This window comes from Ascaphus truei, chromosome 13 (genome assembly GCF_040206685.1).
Source record: "Ascaphus truei isolate aAscTru1 chromosome 13, aAscTru1.hap1, whole genome shotgun sequence".
In the NCBI taxonomy this organism is placed as follows: Eukaryota; Metazoa; Chordata; class Amphibia; order Anura; family Ascaphidae; genus Ascaphus; species Ascaphus truei.
This window is the reverse complement of record NC_134495.1, coordinates 31,570,499-31,588,213: the sequence shown is the minus strand read 5'-3', so window position 1 is coordinate 31,588,213 and position 17,715 is coordinate 31,570,499. Positions and strand designations below refer to the sequence as shown.

Here is a 17,715-nt window from a genome sequence, read left to right as displayed (position 1 = left end):
TTATTCTGCGCGGCTATCGTGTGTAATTTATTTTTCTTGCATGCACTTGTTATCCCTAAGTGGGTACCGTGCACCAGGGGAAAATATTGCCGCCCCCCTCCCCCCAGGACCTGCAATAGGGTATGCCATGACGTGGCTCCAGCCTTAGAACGCTTTGGCCAATGAGTTTACCTAAATGACCTTTACTCATGAAAATACCAGCACTGAAGTATTGCAGTAAAAGCACAAGATAATGTAAAATGACATGTTGATAAAAATCAATATGACTGTACAAAAGTGTCTCTCTTTTATGAAAAATGTAAATAAAACTGCATTTAGCCTGTGATAATAATAATCTCATCAGAACAGGGCATTACTGGACAATAATGGCCTGGCTGGGTTGAAGTCCCTCGGTTTTGCCTCGGGCCTTCAACTCTTCCAGCCAGGGCATTATTGTCCAGTAATGCCCTGTTCTTCGGGGATTATTACTTAAATAACATACAGATGTAGCAGATGTTACCGCTCCCATGGAGTTAACGCTGGCACTATTATGCTGCTACCTCTTTAACCGTTTAACACCTTTTTTATTTTGTGCGTACGGGGATAATAATGCGAAAGATTAACTTCAGCGCCAGTGCCCTGCTACACGTTGCTGTCCCCTGAAGGTGTTACAAAAGATACAATCCGCTCAGATGTCTCTCATTTGATTTTTATGTCTCGTGTACTATTGGACAATTACTTTATTTAAGAACCCAGGAGAAATACCTCCGCCTAATGAAGCAATAATCATTTTCTTCATGCAGCTTATTAACCCAATTTCCTAATTTCTGTTTTCTCCCTAGAAAGCCTTAGAAAAAGGTGTACGGCTAATGGTAGATGCTGAGCAGACCTACTTCCAACCTGCAATCAGCCGACTGACGTTGGAAATGCAGCGCAAATTTAACACTGATAATCCCATTATCTTCAATACTTACCAGTGTTACTTAAAGGTGAGAAGCCTCCGTACAGTGGTGCAGACCGTCCAACATTGGGTATATGAGAATAGGTATCCCACCTCGGTCAATGTGGGATAGAGGACCAAAGTGATCAGCTCCTATGAAGGCTCCATAACTTCTATTTTTATAGATATATCTATATCGGGGTTAGAATGGACCAGGAACACGTAGGAATACTGTTCTGACACTTATCCTGGAATCCAGAACTGCGTTCTGGCAGTTCCGTAGGAGTCCAGGGATGTCTGTGGCCTCACTGGCGGTGGTGGGGGATCCGCCCCAGCAGTCCAAACCCGGAAGTTGGGCACCGCTTGAAGTCGGGCCAACTTCCGCTATCGACCACCTGGCCGGGTAGGATCCAAACAAACCACGCACCATGGGGTGGGCGGGGGGGAGGGAAGCAGTGGGACGAGTCGCAGAACGTTATGTGGAATCCTGAAATATTCTGTTTTACCTAATTGTAGTATGAAAATTAAAACATGGGAATTTTCTTTTAAAAACCTGTGTTTACGGTAAAATGGCGATGTGGGAGGGGAAAACAGAGCGCTCCTGAACCTCTAGCACAGACTTCTATACAGATGTAGTGTGACTCTGACCCCTGCGCCACGGTCAAAAAAACAAGTCTGTGGCACCAGAGACTGGGTCTGCCACGGTCATTCTATGGGACGGGGGGGGGGGTAGCATGCTTCCCACAGCGTTAATCCTCCGGTGCCTGGTCCACCGTGTGTGGGTCTATAGATCATCCTGCTACAGGCTGACCATTTATCAAATGGGTTATCAAGCTGCTGTAACTAGCTGAAGGTTCTGAGCTTCAGACAGTGGGAGACATACTGTAGTTACACTGGGTTATGTCCTGTACTTTAAAAAAAAAAAATGTGCTTATATATAGGCAAACCCCTTTCTCAGGCATGTTTACAGTGGGAGGTATGTAGTTTGTTTCCTTTACTGAGCCTTGTATGGCCGGGCTCTTCAACAGGTTCTCCAAAGGGGCCAGATTAGAGAACATTCAGGAATAAAAGGGCCACAAGCTTATTGTCATACTAGATATATTTAAAGACTTCAAAATGCTTGCAAAATGTTGAAATATATCATTTCTAACCTATGTACCATGTATCTTTACATTACCTGACCTTGACTCACAAGTGCATTTCATTGTGACAAATTGCACGTGGCTGGGTAAGCAATGTGTTGAAATTGGCAGGAGCAGACAGACCAAGGATTTCTTCAAGGCCCTTCTCGCACTGCATTTGGATCGCAGGCCGCCAGTTGAAGAGCCCAGTTGTATTGTATAGGGTTTCGTGCCTTTGTCTTACCGATCAGAACATGGTCAGCATTGTGAAGCTGATATTGAGGTGTTCATTGTCATATGTTCTTGTATTCAATAAATCCATATGTGACAGTCTATTTTATTTAAATTTTTAGAAAATAAATGTATGTTATATAATATTTTAATTTGTAATATAATATGTTAAAATATAATGCTCTATAATCTAGTCACATGAATTTGGTCATAAAATAACCATATATTGTACTCTGGAGCTCAGATTCTATATCAAATTTTAATAATTTGAGCATGTCATAATCTACAAATAATTATGAAATGAATGGTAATAGCTGTATAGATCTTATTGAGTTTATTATTCATACAAGAAGATATTATTCATACAAAAAGATAAAATAATAAAAGGAAAAGGAGGGGCTGTATTGAAGGAGAATAAAGAAAAGAGGAAGGAGAGGACAAAAAAGAGGAAAAAGATATATTTCATATACTATAATATTAACTGAGACAAAATTAATTGTGAAACACATCAATCGGATAAGAAATGTTTGAGTTCCCACTCAGTATTCATCCCCAAAGGGGTTAAGGTATTGAGGGTAAATATCCAGAACATCTCACGTTTGTTTAAGATGTTCTGTCTATTACCTCTCCTTGTTGGTAGTGGGATATATTCAAGACCACTGAATTGAAAATGATCAATATTCCCCATTGGGCAGGTAGAGAAATGTCGTGAAACAGGTAAGTTTTGATCTTTCTTTTTTTATACTGTAGATCTTAAATGTTCCATGATTCTCAACTTCAATGGTCGGATAGTACGACCAACATAGTTTTTTTCCACATCCACAATAAAGAATATATATCACATGGTCTGTGTTACATGTAACAAAGTGCTTGACGGTGTATCGATCTCCTGCTACTCTAGATGATACTGATTTATTAGATTTTGCATAGTTACTTATGCTACAAAAACCACATTTATAGAAGCCTTTGGGGGGACAAAAGCCTTTAGTCTCCTGTTTTGGGGCACAGTATAAACTTGGTGATCAATAGGTAGAGAGAGTATTGGCTCTCCTAAATGTAAACCTAGGCGGTTTATTAACAAAAGGTCTTAAGGTCTGATCTAGTTCAAGAATGTGCCAATGTTTTAAAATGATTGATTTAATGTCATTCGAATGACGCTGTATTGAGTGATAAATAATGGATTATCAGTATATCCATCTCTTGTTTTTTTTTTCATACATTTCTTAGGCACATTCTTGAGTAGATCAGCTCTTGATGTATTAAAAGCATTGTCAAAGGCTTTTTGAATGTCGTCACATTTATAGCCTCTTTGTCTAAACCTGTGAGCCAGATCCATGGATTGTTCAATAAACGTATCATCATTTGAACAAATCCTCCTGATCCTCAAAATTTGAGCTTTTGGAATTCCTTTAATTGTCGAAGTGGGATGACTGCTAGTAGCTATAAGCAGTGCATTCCTAGAATTTGTTTTACGATAAATGTCACTCTGGATAGTGTTGTTCAAATCTATGAACAAAAATACATCCAGGTATTCGATATGCTGCACATGAGCTTTATATGTAAAATGTAGATTAACCTGATTAATATTGAGGGACTCAACGAATCTCCCCAATAACTCTTCACCACCTTCCCAAATAATAATGAAATCATCAATATATCTTCTATAAAATCTAATATTGTGTCTATAAGGGTTGGCGTCACCGAAAATGTGTGTGCGTCCCCAATAGCCCATAAAAAGGTTCGCATATGAGGGGGCGAATGATGTGCCCATGGCAGTTCCCCGTTGTTGTAAATAAGTGTTTATCAAATAAAAAATAATTATGTGTAAGTAGAAATAAGATTGCTTCTATAATAAAAGTGTTTTGTGTCGGTGACGTGTAGAAAGTGTCTAAATAATACTGTGTAGCTGTAATACAGTGTTGGTGATCAATAATAGTGTACAGTGAGGTGACATCTAAAGAAACCCAAGTGTAAGTATGTGACCAAGTGAAATCATGAAGAGCGTTGAGGAGATCTGTAGAGTCCCTCAAAAATGATGGTAATTGATGGACATGGGGTTGTAAAAACCGATCTATATATCTTGACAATCCATCTCCCAAAGATCCAATGCTCGATATTATTGGTCTGCCAGGAGGGCAGACCAGAGACTTATGGACCTTTGGAAGATGGTGAAATATTGGGATCACAGGCTCAGCACAATAAAGAAATGCTCTTTCTTTTAGATTAATTACCTGTAATAGGACTCCCAGGTCTAGTACGCCGTTTAGTTGTGAGAAAAGATTTTAGTGGGGTTAGATTGAAGTTTCGAATATGAGGTACAATCTGATAATTGCCTATTGGCTTCCTTACTATAGTCATCAGAAATTTGGATGACTATAGCTCCACCTTTGTCTGCATTTTTTATAATTAAGTTGTTTTTATTTCTCAATGTTTTAAGTTGGACAATTTCATCTCTAGTCATATTACTATGGACATAAGATGAAAATTTAACCCCTTTTGCTAATTGCAGCAAATCTCTCTACAAGCTGTTCAAAGGTCTTGACGTGGAGGCCCTTACAGTATGTGGGATAAAATACAAATTTCGGTCTGAAGCCCGAATCTATAGAACCTTAAAGCAAAGAGGCTATATCAATACTGGTATCAACATTAAATTCCTCCCATAGATCTTGCATATCTTGTACAGTACATGATTCTTTAAAGGATGAAAGTATGTGTTCACTTGGGTGATCCGATGGAGACAGTGGTACCAAGTCCCCAGGTAAGGGGGGATAGGTGACACATTGTCCAAGGGTCCACCAGGGGGCACATCAACTTGTGATCTATTAAATCATTTTTTCATAACAAGTTTGCGTACAAATTTTTCAAGATCTATCATAGTATAAAACAGTTTAAAATCTTCCGAGGGGGCAAAATTAAGCCCTTTATTAATGAGAAGTAATTCACTTTGTCAATTCTACCCTTGAAAGGTTGATGACATTCAAATTGTCTATTGAAATTTCGTCCTTTTTGTTCACTTGATTTTCTTTTTTGACGCCTAGTCTTTTTCCGTTTTTTGACTCATTAGGAAAAAGGGAGAGTGGTTGTGTGCTCTTATCCTTATTAGAATAACGCCCTGTATACTCTCTTGAACTCCGTTCCCTCCAGTTATCCCTTTGTTCTTTCTGATCATCTGGAAAAAAGGAAACTGCAGTAGAGCGATTTTCGCTATCCGAGGCCTCAGATGTACTAGATGCTTCATTAGTATGTCTTTTATTTTTCAGGATGGATTTGTGTGGTTTTGAAGTATCCGGCTGTTGTGTAGAGTTCCTAGTGTTCCTTGAATATTTATTGCCCATTTGTCTTTTTGGGCGGTTGGGTTCCTTCAATACAGCCCCTCCTTTTCCTTTTATTATTTTATCTTTTTGTATGAATAATATCTTCTTGTATGAATAATATACTCATAAATAGATCTATACAGGTAATATCATCATTAATTTCATAATTGTTATTTGTAGACTGACATGCTCAAATTATTAAAATTTGATGTAGAATCTGAGCTCCAGAGTACAATATATTGTTATTTTATGACCAAATTCATGTGACTAGATTATAGAGCATTATATTTTAACATATTATATTACAAATTAAAAAATTTAAATATTATATAACATACATTTATTTTCTAAAAATTTAAATAAAATAGACTGCCACATATGGATTTATTGAATATAAGAACATATGACAATAAACACCTCAATATTTGTTTTAAAATAATTTTCATTATATATGTATACACTTTACAGTTTTTCAGTTTAATTCTTTAGTATGTTTCTAAGTTTTATTTATCATTTTTTATTTTGTATTAATCATTGTCTCATTTATGGTGGTTTTGTCATGGTGTGTTTAATTAATTATGTACATAAGTTTCACTGTGTATGTGTAGGATATGTTAATACTGTTTGTTTGTATGCATAAAGTTATTCTAACTGACTCCGGCAATATCTGGGACAGCCGGGGGCTTTTGATCCCCTATCCCATGCTTACACTAGCAGTGCCTCACTACCAAACATCGTGAGAACACAGCCGTGTGACGTATGGGGGCGAGCGATCAATCGAGGGCGGCCATTTATACCGGCGTTGGTATGGAGGGCATTACTCTTTGACAAAGTACCCTTGTGGTACGAAACACGTCAGTGCGCCTCTGCGAGGTGTTGCCTATTTTTGTGATGTCTTGAAACAATAAAGTAACCATTTTTTAGTGACCCAGCAGCATCAGCCTCTTCACTCAGCAGTGCCTGGCATCCTGTCCCAAGCTGGGGATTCGCTTCTCTGCAGCATTGTGAAGCTGGTAGTGTTTGGAAATCAGAATCCATAACCACGCTCAACCTGCTTACTCCAAAAGGACAAACCGCTGCTTTTGATTAGGTTTTCTAATTCTGTAGTTGAATAACAGAAATATAATGCAGGCTATCAACACTCGAGGGAAACCTCCATGTTTTAAAATGGAAAGGAAGCTGTACAGCTCAACCCACTTATAACGCTGTGCTTGGGGTCCAAAGAATCACATCGCGCTATAAGCGGATTGCGTTAAAAATAATGTACAATTGTATGCATTGTACAATAAAGTATTTAAAATACCAATAATCGTGTTGTAAGGTATTCCTAAAAAAAATTGGGAGCCACGCTTGCAACGCGTTCTAAGCGGATTCGCGTTGTAACGGATCACGTTATAACTGGGTTGAGCTTTAATTGGCCAGAAACCTTGTCCACCGTTTAACCACCAGATCTAACCTGATATTAGATTGTAAGCTGTCACGAGCAGGGCCCCCATTACCGTTGATATCTGTTTTGCACTTCTTTGTACACAAACAGAACCAAATGACGGATGTAAGAAGCAGAAACACAGGAACAGCGGAGCATAGCCAAAAAATGCAAAAGTGGGTCTGGACAGCACGAAGTAGAAAAAGTAACTTTATTTACCACATAGATAAAAAGCGGAGGACCACTGGGTCTCTAACGTGTTTCGTGCTGGGTAGCGCTATATCAAAGAGTAGGGACAAGAATCCCTACAAGAGTAAGGTCAGATGTTGCCAGCTTTTTCAGTCACGGCTCCGTATATTGATCCTGCGGTGACCGTGCTGCATGCAGGGGGTTCATGCTTCTGGGTCAAACCCCCCCACGATGTTAATCCTCCTGCACCAGGGCTGCTGCAATCACATTACCGCGGCTTGCCACAGTGCCGGAGACCTTCAGTCTGGCTACATCTGTAATTCATATCACTCTTCTCCCCCCCACCCCCCATTGTAACACGCTACGAAATATGTTGGTGATTTTAAAAGTATACTATGATAAAGCAAGTGTTGGTGTTCTGTTGAAGATCTGCAAATGCACCCATGTGTTTAATCTGTGCTGAAATCCTGGTGAACTTCTCATAGAATATTTGGACGTGTAAAGGCCCCAAAAAATGTTTTCTTCTGGAAAAGGTGAAATACATGTGTGGTTTTTTTATATTTTATTTTCAGGACGCGTATGATAATGTGACAGCCGATGTAGAACTGTCCCGGCGTGAGGGTTGGCATTTTGGCGCGAAGCTGGTACGTGGAGCCTACATGCAGCAAGAAAGAAGTCGTGCGGCTGAGGTGGGCTACGAGGATCCGATCAACTCCACATATGAGAAGACTAACGAGATGTACCACAGGTATTTGCAACAATCACTACAGTACATTCATGATCTAAATGTGCATGGGATAAACCGCACCTCCCATTTTTATTTTGGAATTATGTATATGCCCGCATTTATTTAGTTTTTTTTTTTTTCAATCGTGTTTCATTACTAAAAAAAATTACCTCAAATGCTAAATTACCAGATTCCAAATCCTCCTGCTTCGTGACATCTGGACTTCAAAGAGCCTGGTCAGAGAAGCCCCTGAGTCCTTGAAGTGTGCATGGAATCACTCTGCATGGTGGTGTAGAGCAAGTTAAAGACAGGCATGTGAACTCTCTACTGCAGTCTTTGGGCCTTTTTAATTTAATCTAAAACCGCTAGGAAACTAATAAGTCAGGTTGCTAATAGGCTTACATTAAGTTCACCTGTATAGCCTACTACATACAAGACCTAGTGGCTAATTTGCTTGTAAAAACTGTAATAACTCATAGAATTAAAAATATATAATGTATCCAAACCGACAAAAATGCAAAATGTGGTTACGGTATCTTAAGAGGTGTCCAAATGCATAGCAAACAAGCCGCTTTTCAAAATATATAGTAGATGTGGTCCCAGATTTGTACCCAATGCTCCTAGCAGCATCCCCTTTTGGAGTGTTCCAGAGGATCCAAACCTTGATAGTTCACCTTATTTTGATATAGGAAGTAATCCTTCCAAGTTTGGTTGTTCCAAGTCTTGTAGTTTGGGTGTGCATTATAAGAGACACACTTTGAAGTGTGCGTGGAAGCACTCTGAATGGTGGTACTGTATAGAGCAAGTTTAAAACAGTCATGTGAACACTCTACTACCGGCTTTGGGCCTTTTTAAATTAATCTAAAACTGCTTGGAAACCAATAAGTCGGGTTTCTAATAGGCTTAAATTAAGTTCAGCAGCCATTTTGGGGGGAAAGTGTACCTATTTTTAATAAGCACTTCAGAAGCAATATTGCATACAACCTCTCTTCCTCACCTTCTGCTGCCTTCCCTTAGTATTCTGATTTTATTAAACATGTCAATTCCCCTTTTTAGAACCACTGAAAGCTGCAAATGTCAAGTAGATACTTTGTTTTATACGTATTCAGCCAAAAACTTTGCCAGATAAATAAAATATTGTCCCAAACTGCCAAGAACATGTCCATTCCCACACTGCTCAATTAATCAGTCCGCTCTATAGGAACAGATTTGAATTGGTGCATTACGTGGAAAAGTCATTTATTCATCATACTCCATCAACTTTCTTTCTGTTTTTTTTTTTTTATTTATTTTTTATTTACTTTTATATGAAAAGAGGGCACTTAAAAATCCCATACCAAAACCTTTCTACTTTATTTGTTTTGCTTAGCTCTGTTTATCATTTCAAGTACATTAAATATTATGAAATAAGAAAAGGGTGACTAGAATAAAAATATATCTGGTGTGTGGTGGGTCTGCTTCTCTGGCTACTTCTTTAGGTGATGTGCTGTACATGTGTGGTAAAAGGTGGGCTGAATGCTCCGTGGTGTTTTGGGGAGAACAGAACAGGACAGGTTTACAGGTTACCTCAGTTCTTCATTGGTGCAGCGCCTCCAGTCAGCATGGATCCTCTGTGATAGCAGGGGATGTCCCATACTGACACTTTCTTCTCACAGCAGCAAGACAGTTAATCACTCTGATGATGGTACACCTGGATCTTTATTGCATAACATCAGAAGTCAGACAGACTGCACAGCCCTTCTTTATTGGTAAGGCCTTGCAGGCCCCATCCTGAGTCTTATCCTTGGTAGTACTCCGGATAACACACACACACACACTCCCACTCCTCATGGGGAGGGGAAACAGACTTACTTGACTTCTGGTGTCAGAAACCACCCTCGGGAGATGTTTGTACCCCTGCCCCTTAACAGAGCAGGTTGAATACCGATTGGTCATCACATACTACAGATGAACCAATCGGTATCCTTCCTTCAGGCTGACAATTTCTGGCTCTTGCTAAGGCCTGCCCTTGGATACTTCTAATCATCCAAGACTGCAATAGCGCACACAGCCTTAAAAGAAGGAATTAACCCCTTCACTGCCTGCACCTAACAGGACTTATACTGGAAAGGTCCTGGGGAAGTAGCGGCCAGAGGCTAGGCTACATATGTATATGTTTGTTTGTTGTTTGTTGTTTGTTGTTTGTTTGTTTTTTAAATGGACTACATTCTGTAATTCCACATATGTTTTATTTAACCTCTTCCTTGCTTTTTAATGGCAATTGCAATCTGCAGGAAAACAGGAGATCTAAAAATTATCACTGATATCCTCTTTATGTTTTAATATAAAAATGGTCAGAAGTTGAATTTATTTAATGTATTTTAAGCAGCTATAATACCCCCCCCCCCCCCCCGCCCTCCAAAAAAAAAGTAGGTCATTACAAAACCTGATCATGTCCTTGTTGAGTTTCGACGTTTTGACTGCCCTCTGCTGTTACCATGGCAACCTCTGTTGCTTTAAGGAGGTGGGAATGACAGCAGCCATTTTAACCAGAGAAGGATATCTAAAAATCAACACTATGTAAAAAAAAAAAAAGAGTGGGATTGCTAAACAAAAACCCCCCAGCAATAACGGAACTTGGCATGAAAAATAAAGGGCTTTTTTTTTTTTTTTTAACCATTGGAGAGTAGAACAGATTGCTGCTTTGGTGAACGTAGAGCAAAACGATTGCTGTGTACAGACGTAAAGGCCGATTACGGGTAGCGTTCTTTCTCTCATGACTGTGGGCACACGGTACATGTGAATTGTTGCCTCAAAATATGGTGTGATGGATTTCCAGCCGACACTCGTTGGCAAGAACTAAAACGCCAGCTACATCTGTATAGGAGAACGGTTTTCCCAATGCCCAAAAAGAATGAAGCTTAAAAGCAAATGTCCCAAAAGTAGTCTCTGCAAAAGTGTTTTTAGGGTTTTTTTTTTGAAGTATGAATTATAGGTGTAATCTATTATACTGCATAAAAATAGGGCCTTCCTTTCCCTCCTGTGCTGCTGATCTGCAGTGACATTTGTGGAAATATACAGGCAGAGTAAACTGACCAGTCTGTCATAATGAGCAAAGCAGATTAAACCCCCTTTGTACTGTATTATGCTCCTTCTTTATTTCGTTCACATTTTTTTCTAACGCGATACCCGCCAAGAAACTCTGTACTGCAACGTGTGTAGGAACTGAGGGAGGACACCCGTCCCAGACTCGTTAATTTTATTTCTGTTCATGTTAAAGCTGCAGTTCAAGCAATATCCTACTGTAAATATGTTTGTTTGTTTTTAAATAAATACATCAGTTCTGTACTATAAGAAAATACTTGTAGCATTAAAAAAAAATTAGAAATTGTATATGTATTATTATGTAAAGCATGTTTTGTTTCTATAGCAACAATTTACAAAGCAACACCCCCTTTCTCTTCTGAAACAGGCTCTGGCATACCCCTTTTTTGAGCCCTGCTCTCTAGCAGTGCACCAATTGTATCTAGTGACTGCCTGGTAACATGATCTTCCCCCACAGAACTTTGCATCTTGGGTCCTCTTCTGCGACACTGACGGCCATTTAGTGAACCCCCGAACCGATTCTTCGCTGATTGATCACAGGAAAACAAATCGATCGGCAACTTGGCTTTTTTTTTTTTTTTAACGGCAGCTTGAACCCGCTACTTTAACATTAGACACCTTATAACATGATTTGGCATGAAAAGACCAATAAACATGTTAAAGCTATCTTTATCTACTCCAATCCCTATTTTTACTCATTTAAAACGGTTCGTCTTTAGCACTTCGGTTTATATTATAACCCTCTTATCGGCAAAGAGCATATGCTTTATGTTCTGTTCAACGTTTAGGGCATGTGTTTTACAGCCAGCAGAAAATGGCTTATTACAGCTTATGATTAAGAATTCAGCATAGTCGTATATACCTCCGATTACTGTGAAGAGTAATGCTGCAGGCTGTCAAACAGTTATATCTCAGAGCTAGTCATGCAAGCACAGTTAAAGTAGAATTGTGAAAGCACATTTGTATCTCTGTGCTAGATGGGGACGGCCGAGAGGACCATGTATTATATATAAATACTCAAAGGTGTGTGAGCTGAGGCACAGGGCAGTGATTGTAAGGTATACCCAAAATAGCAGAGAGCATGTGCTTGTACTGTATGTGTTCAAGATTGCCATTTTATTACCACGTCACACCACCTCCCTCTTTCCAAAGGTAGCAGATTCCTATAGAAATGTACAACCTAGCATGACTTGTGATTATAAAGCGCTAAAAGGAAATGATACAAGATATTAAATACTTGTGTTTTTGTGGACGCGCTGCTCTGGATTTCTAAGAAACCAACCTCATTTCACTCCTCCCATCACTTTCCTTTAATACCTTATGATGTCCCTAATTCTTTCCGCCTCGCTCTCCTTCACCAGTATTCTTACTTTCTCATCACGTGCCAACTGACTTTCTATCTTTCTTCTGCTTTCTGTGTAAACTTTATAGCTATATGACTCTGTCACCAGTATGATGTCATGTGCCAGATATACAGGTGGTCCTCAGTATCCGACCATCCGCTTTCCGTCTAACGGCTTATCTGACGCAATCGGATGGATGCATTATCCAACGTCAGAGCCGCTTATCTGACGCCCACCACCGTAGATTAACATGGTCCGTTGTTTGATGGCGGTTTGCGGGTGGACTTAGGCGTATAAGTGAGGACTGCCTATATAGCCTACTAGATACAAGACCTAGGGCCTCATGCAGAGAGCAGCGCTATGAACAATCTCGCCATTTTCCGGCGAAAATCGAGCTAAAAACAGCCGAAAATGGCGAGTTTGGAAAAAAGCGCCATTTTTTTTTTTCGTTTTCAAAATCTCGCCGCGCGGCTGGCGAGAACCTACATATCGCCAGTTTTAAAACTCTCCTAATGCAGAGAGCCGCGAACGGCATCTAGCGGCTGTTCGCGCCAAGAAAATGGCGCGATTTGCTAGTATTTGCCTCGCCAAGAAAAGTTGGCAATTACATGGAGCTCGCCGCCTATAGGAAAGGGGGAAAAAAATGCGCGATTTTTTTTTAACACATTTCTACAGCGCGCATCTCTCCAATTCTAACTCGCCACACGCATTAATGACAAACATTGCAGAATTCGCACATTTCTGCATATGGAGAATAAAACTCTCCAAAAAAGCTACTTTTTATTAAACTCTCCAATTTTAAAATTCGCTGCTCTCTGCATGAGGCCCCTAGTGGCTAATTTACTTTGAGAAATTGTAATAACTCATAGAATTAAAAATATTATGTATCCAAACCGACAAAAATGCAAAATGTGGTTTCGGTATCTTAAGAGGTGTCCAAATGCATAGCAAACAAACCACTTTTCAAATATATAGTAGATGTGGTCCCAGATTTGTACCCAATGTTCCTAGCAGCATCCCCTTTTGGAGTGTTCCAGAGGATCCAAACCTTGACATTTCACCTTATTTTGATATAGGAAGTAATCCTTCCAAGTTTGGTTGTACCAAGTCTTGCAGTTCGGGCGTGCATAATAAGAGACACAGACAAACAGTCTCAAATATGTATATATACACTAATGTGGAGAAGCGCAAACACCAAGCCAACATAGTGCAAACTGAAGAATACAATTTTATATATACTGTAACACAATAGGTAATGAAAAGCACCAAACAAAAAAGTGCAACAAAAAGGTATAATAAGTTTTCAGAGTTTATCTGTAGTAGTCAGTCCTAGTGGAGTCCTGTCCATGTGTACCGCCCATCTCCGCAGGCTGTGATTTAAAATGGATGGCCGCGTCTTGATTTCTATGGGTTTTTGCTAGGCACTGCTCGCAATCCTATACGTTTCGCAACTTCCTGTGGCTTGATCAGGGTTTGTGATGCTGTGTTGGAGCTGCTATTTTTTTTAGGGGCAAGCAGTTCTCCCTTCATCTAAAGTGGACCCTTGGTTATATGCAGACTACTTACATGTGCAAGTGATTAAGTACAAATGCAGAAATATAATAAATACAGCTACAGTATTTGTAACGAACAATGTGAATGTACAATAATGAAATAAAAGGACATGACTCGTGCATAAATCAGTGTGTGGACACTAAGGTGATACAGGGGCTAAATATTTGTATGTTTAAATAAGTATATGTATATGTACTGTGTGTGTATATATGTATGTGTATAGCCTATAGGGGAACCATGTTGAATGGTTTTGAAGCAAAAGGTGGCACACTGTGCTCATTTGCATGTCATTTCCCAGAATCCTTTGCTGCAGTGGAAGTGCTGTGTGCTGGGTGATAATGGTGAAAGGCAGGGTTGCAGACCTGTCTAAGACATGCAAATGAGCATACAGTAATATTTTCATTTGATAATTCCTATATATAATTTTATTTTTAACATACTGTATGTATTTTGAGCTTGAAGTGAATAAGCTCTAATGGCACCAATAGTCATATTAATGTGCACAGGTCGCCTATAGAAATGGATTGACACTTAAACTTTGATTTATGATTGGGTTTAGCATACTGTATATGCATGTCTGAAGTCAGTCCATTTCTTTTGGCTGCCTCGGGAGGACATGAGATTATGTATTTTAATCACAATAAATTTGAGAGAGCTTAAAGTAATAGCCTTCATATACATGAAGGGACAGTATCAAAATGGATGCTACTTGCAGCTGTGCAAATCTGTATGTACAGTATGTAAACTGGAATATACATATTTTACTTTTCCAACAAAACTAATTTGGTTACCCAATAGGAAGCTGGAATGTCATGTCGTCGCAGTTTTCTATTGGCTGCCAGAGTGAGATTAAATCCAGTGGTCATATTTGTTTTTTTTTCCCCAGATAAGAATACTTGTAAGGGAATTTCAAAACGAAATCTCAAGGTCTGGGAGGTCTCTTATCTTTAAAGCAGCAGTTCTGCTACAAGGATAATGATTTTTTTTTTTTTTGAACTATGGTAAAAAAAATGTAACAAAAAATAAAAATAAAAAAAAATTCTGATGGGTAAAAAAGTGACACACTCCAGTGTACAGTATACAGCAAATCAAAAATACCACTTGTGTGCACTTTCACATCTCACAGTTCTGCAACCCTGCCTTTTGCAGATTACAGAGCTGATTTACATGTCATTAACCAGAAACCCTAGTGGCAGTGGAAGCGTGTTATCTAAGCGATAATGGCGAAAATGCAGGGTTACAGATCTGAGACTTGTAAATCTGCTCACAAGTGGTATTTTTATTTGTTGTAAAAAATAATCTATTGCACCTACTGTACCATTTATTCATTGACTAATGCAATTCTCCATTAGGAATTCTAAGTGGTGTCTAATGCCCTCTTCAATGTATCAATTCGTAGCATGGCATTCGTGCTAGTCTGAGTTCTGATTATACGTCCTTTGTCCCACAGATGTCTTGATTATGTCTTGGAAGAAATCCGGCACAACCGCAAGGCAAACGTGATGGTGGCCTCACACAATGAAGACACTGTGAAACTAACGCTCAAGCGGTAGGGATTTATTTTGTTGGCACTTACTATTCATTTCTGTATCGTACTATATTTCGGATTGATACCTGATGCCCACAATTAAAAAAATATATATAATATAATCTTAGAATCAAATAAGCAAGAGGGGACGTTCTACATTTAGATTGCTTTACTTTTACATTGAATAAAGACCATATGCTGTATATATCGGGGTTTGGGGTCCAATGATACTGTTTTGTTCTGGGCTCTGGGTTATTGAGCAGGGTCGGAGGATGTTAAGGAGCTGGGGAGCCCCCCCTGTGTAACACACTATTTATTTGGAGTTGGCCATGCAGAGGAAGAGTACTGGCCAGCCAATCACGGAAGTTGCTTCAATCTTTGGGTTAGAGGGGCAGGATTTGGGCCCCTCTGCTACAGCGACGCTTGTCCCCACTCGCCTTGCCGAAGGCCCTGGTTGGTACCAAGATTTAAAAAGCACCATTTACAAGATGGTTTTAGGGCAATGGGTGTAAATTACGTTAATCTCCCAAATGAAAAAACTGACGCAAAACCAGGCCAAGAGCTGTGCACCATATTTATCAAACGAAAAACTTCAGGTGCTTTTAAATGCGCTATTGCCCCTGTTTTGCTGCCGATAGCCTGTAGTAAATAGATCCCAATATTCTTGAGCTATTGAAGTATTAATTATTTACCAGGACACACGCTGGATTTTTCTGAGGTTACGTGAAGCTGGCACATTGACAGATTCTCACAGTTCAGACACTGCCTTTTTTTAATGAAGTCATTTAATTGAAAATGAAGATCATTAGTTAATATATTGGAGGGAGAAAAGTCATTTCTTTTTTTTCAATACGTAATGTAATTGGAAGTCTGTAAATGAACTTTCATGATACTATGGTAAAACAGAATTACAGGTTAGTACTGAAGTAGAAATGAATAATACTTGGAAGCCACAACTACTGTATGTTTTCATCTTTTGTTACCTTGGCTTCTGAAACTAGTTTATTAATCTGCATAGGTTATTTAATGTTTCTGTCTATTTTATTACAGCAAACGATGTGTTGATGCTCTATAAATATATTTGTATATGTGAAAGAAAAAAGTACTGCATCTGTCTTGCCATGCTAATGTTATCTTTATGCATTGCCAGAGGATACTTTCATACTCATTACTCACCCACTGTTGGATAAATGTTGTAACCGCAGTTCTTCTTACTGTCATTTCTGATCTATTGCTTACAGGAAAAGTACTGAAAAAGTATTTTGTATTTTTTTATTTTTTTTTACTTTTCTACCTTGATATAAAATCTACTGCGGATTTCATTTTATTATGATCTGGCATTCAGGGCTTGCGTAATGTGGCTCTTTGTAACTAATATACCTGTAGTATACTGATGCGCTTATTCTAGACCTGCGGAAGCAGCCACTTGGGCCGTTTTTGCCTGCAATTCTGCCACTGCAGCGGATATAGAAATTGTCCCTGTGTGGAATGGGGACCTGCTTTTCTTTTTATGCTGCTTTTCTTCTTTATGCTTGATATTGCATATTGATGCTTTTTAAATCACCTTAGTAAGTGTTTATCTTTTTAAATTGTTCCATGCAGCCATTACATTCAATATCCGTAGCGGTTATTGGAAAGACTGATTAATATTGATCATTTATTTAAAGTAACAGTCTGCACTGATTGCTGTTTATCTGCATTATTCTAAGATGGGGTTAGCCAACTCCAGTCCTCAAGAGCTGCCAATAGGTGAGGTTTGTGGGACATTCCTGCTTCGGCACCGGTGGTTCAGTTGAGGACTGAACCAATGATTGAGCCACCTGTGCTGAAGAAGGGGTATAATGAAAATCTGACCTGTTGGCAGCTGTTGAGGACTGTAGATGGCCACCCCCTGCACTACGAGAACGCTTCCTGCCCTTAAATGCCGCTGAGGACATGCTCATGGGGCAAGATTCTAACATGTATAGGCGTTAACCGCATTGAGGCGTCTGGGTGGGACTGTGCTTTTAGGTCACTCACCATTATATATATATATATCTACTTCCAGAATGAATGAGCTGGGTATTCATGCTGGTGATAAAAAGGTGTATTTTGGCCAACTGCTGGGCATGTGTGACCAGATCAGCTTCCCACTGGGTGAGTATCCTTTTAATATTCCTGTGTTGTGTAGATCTAGATTCCATGTTACAATTTAAGATTCAGGTCATCCTGAAACAAAGGCCCTTCAATATGCTTTGCAGCTGCTTCACGAAGCGGGAGAAGTGTTCCACTCCATTCAA

The 17,715-nt window shown here is 39.3% G+C and overlaps 1 protein-coding gene across 1 annotated transcript in view; it reads left to right on the top strand.

Annotated features, from left to right (window-relative positions):
- Positions 1-17,715, top strand: part of PRODH (proline dehydrogenase 1) — an 80,766-nt gene that overhangs the window by 55,549 nt on the left and 7,502 nt on the right. Inside the window, exons 10-13 of the mRNA XM_075569027.1 lie at positions 822-968; positions 7,773-7,948; positions 15,359-15,457; positions 17,484-17,572. Of these exons, the coding sequence (XP_075425142.1) occupies positions 822-968; positions 7,773-7,948; positions 15,359-15,457; positions 17,484-17,572 (511 nt within the window). The remainder of the gene's footprint in view (positions 1-821; positions 969-7,772; positions 7,949-15,358; positions 15,458-17,483; positions 17,573-17,715) is intronic.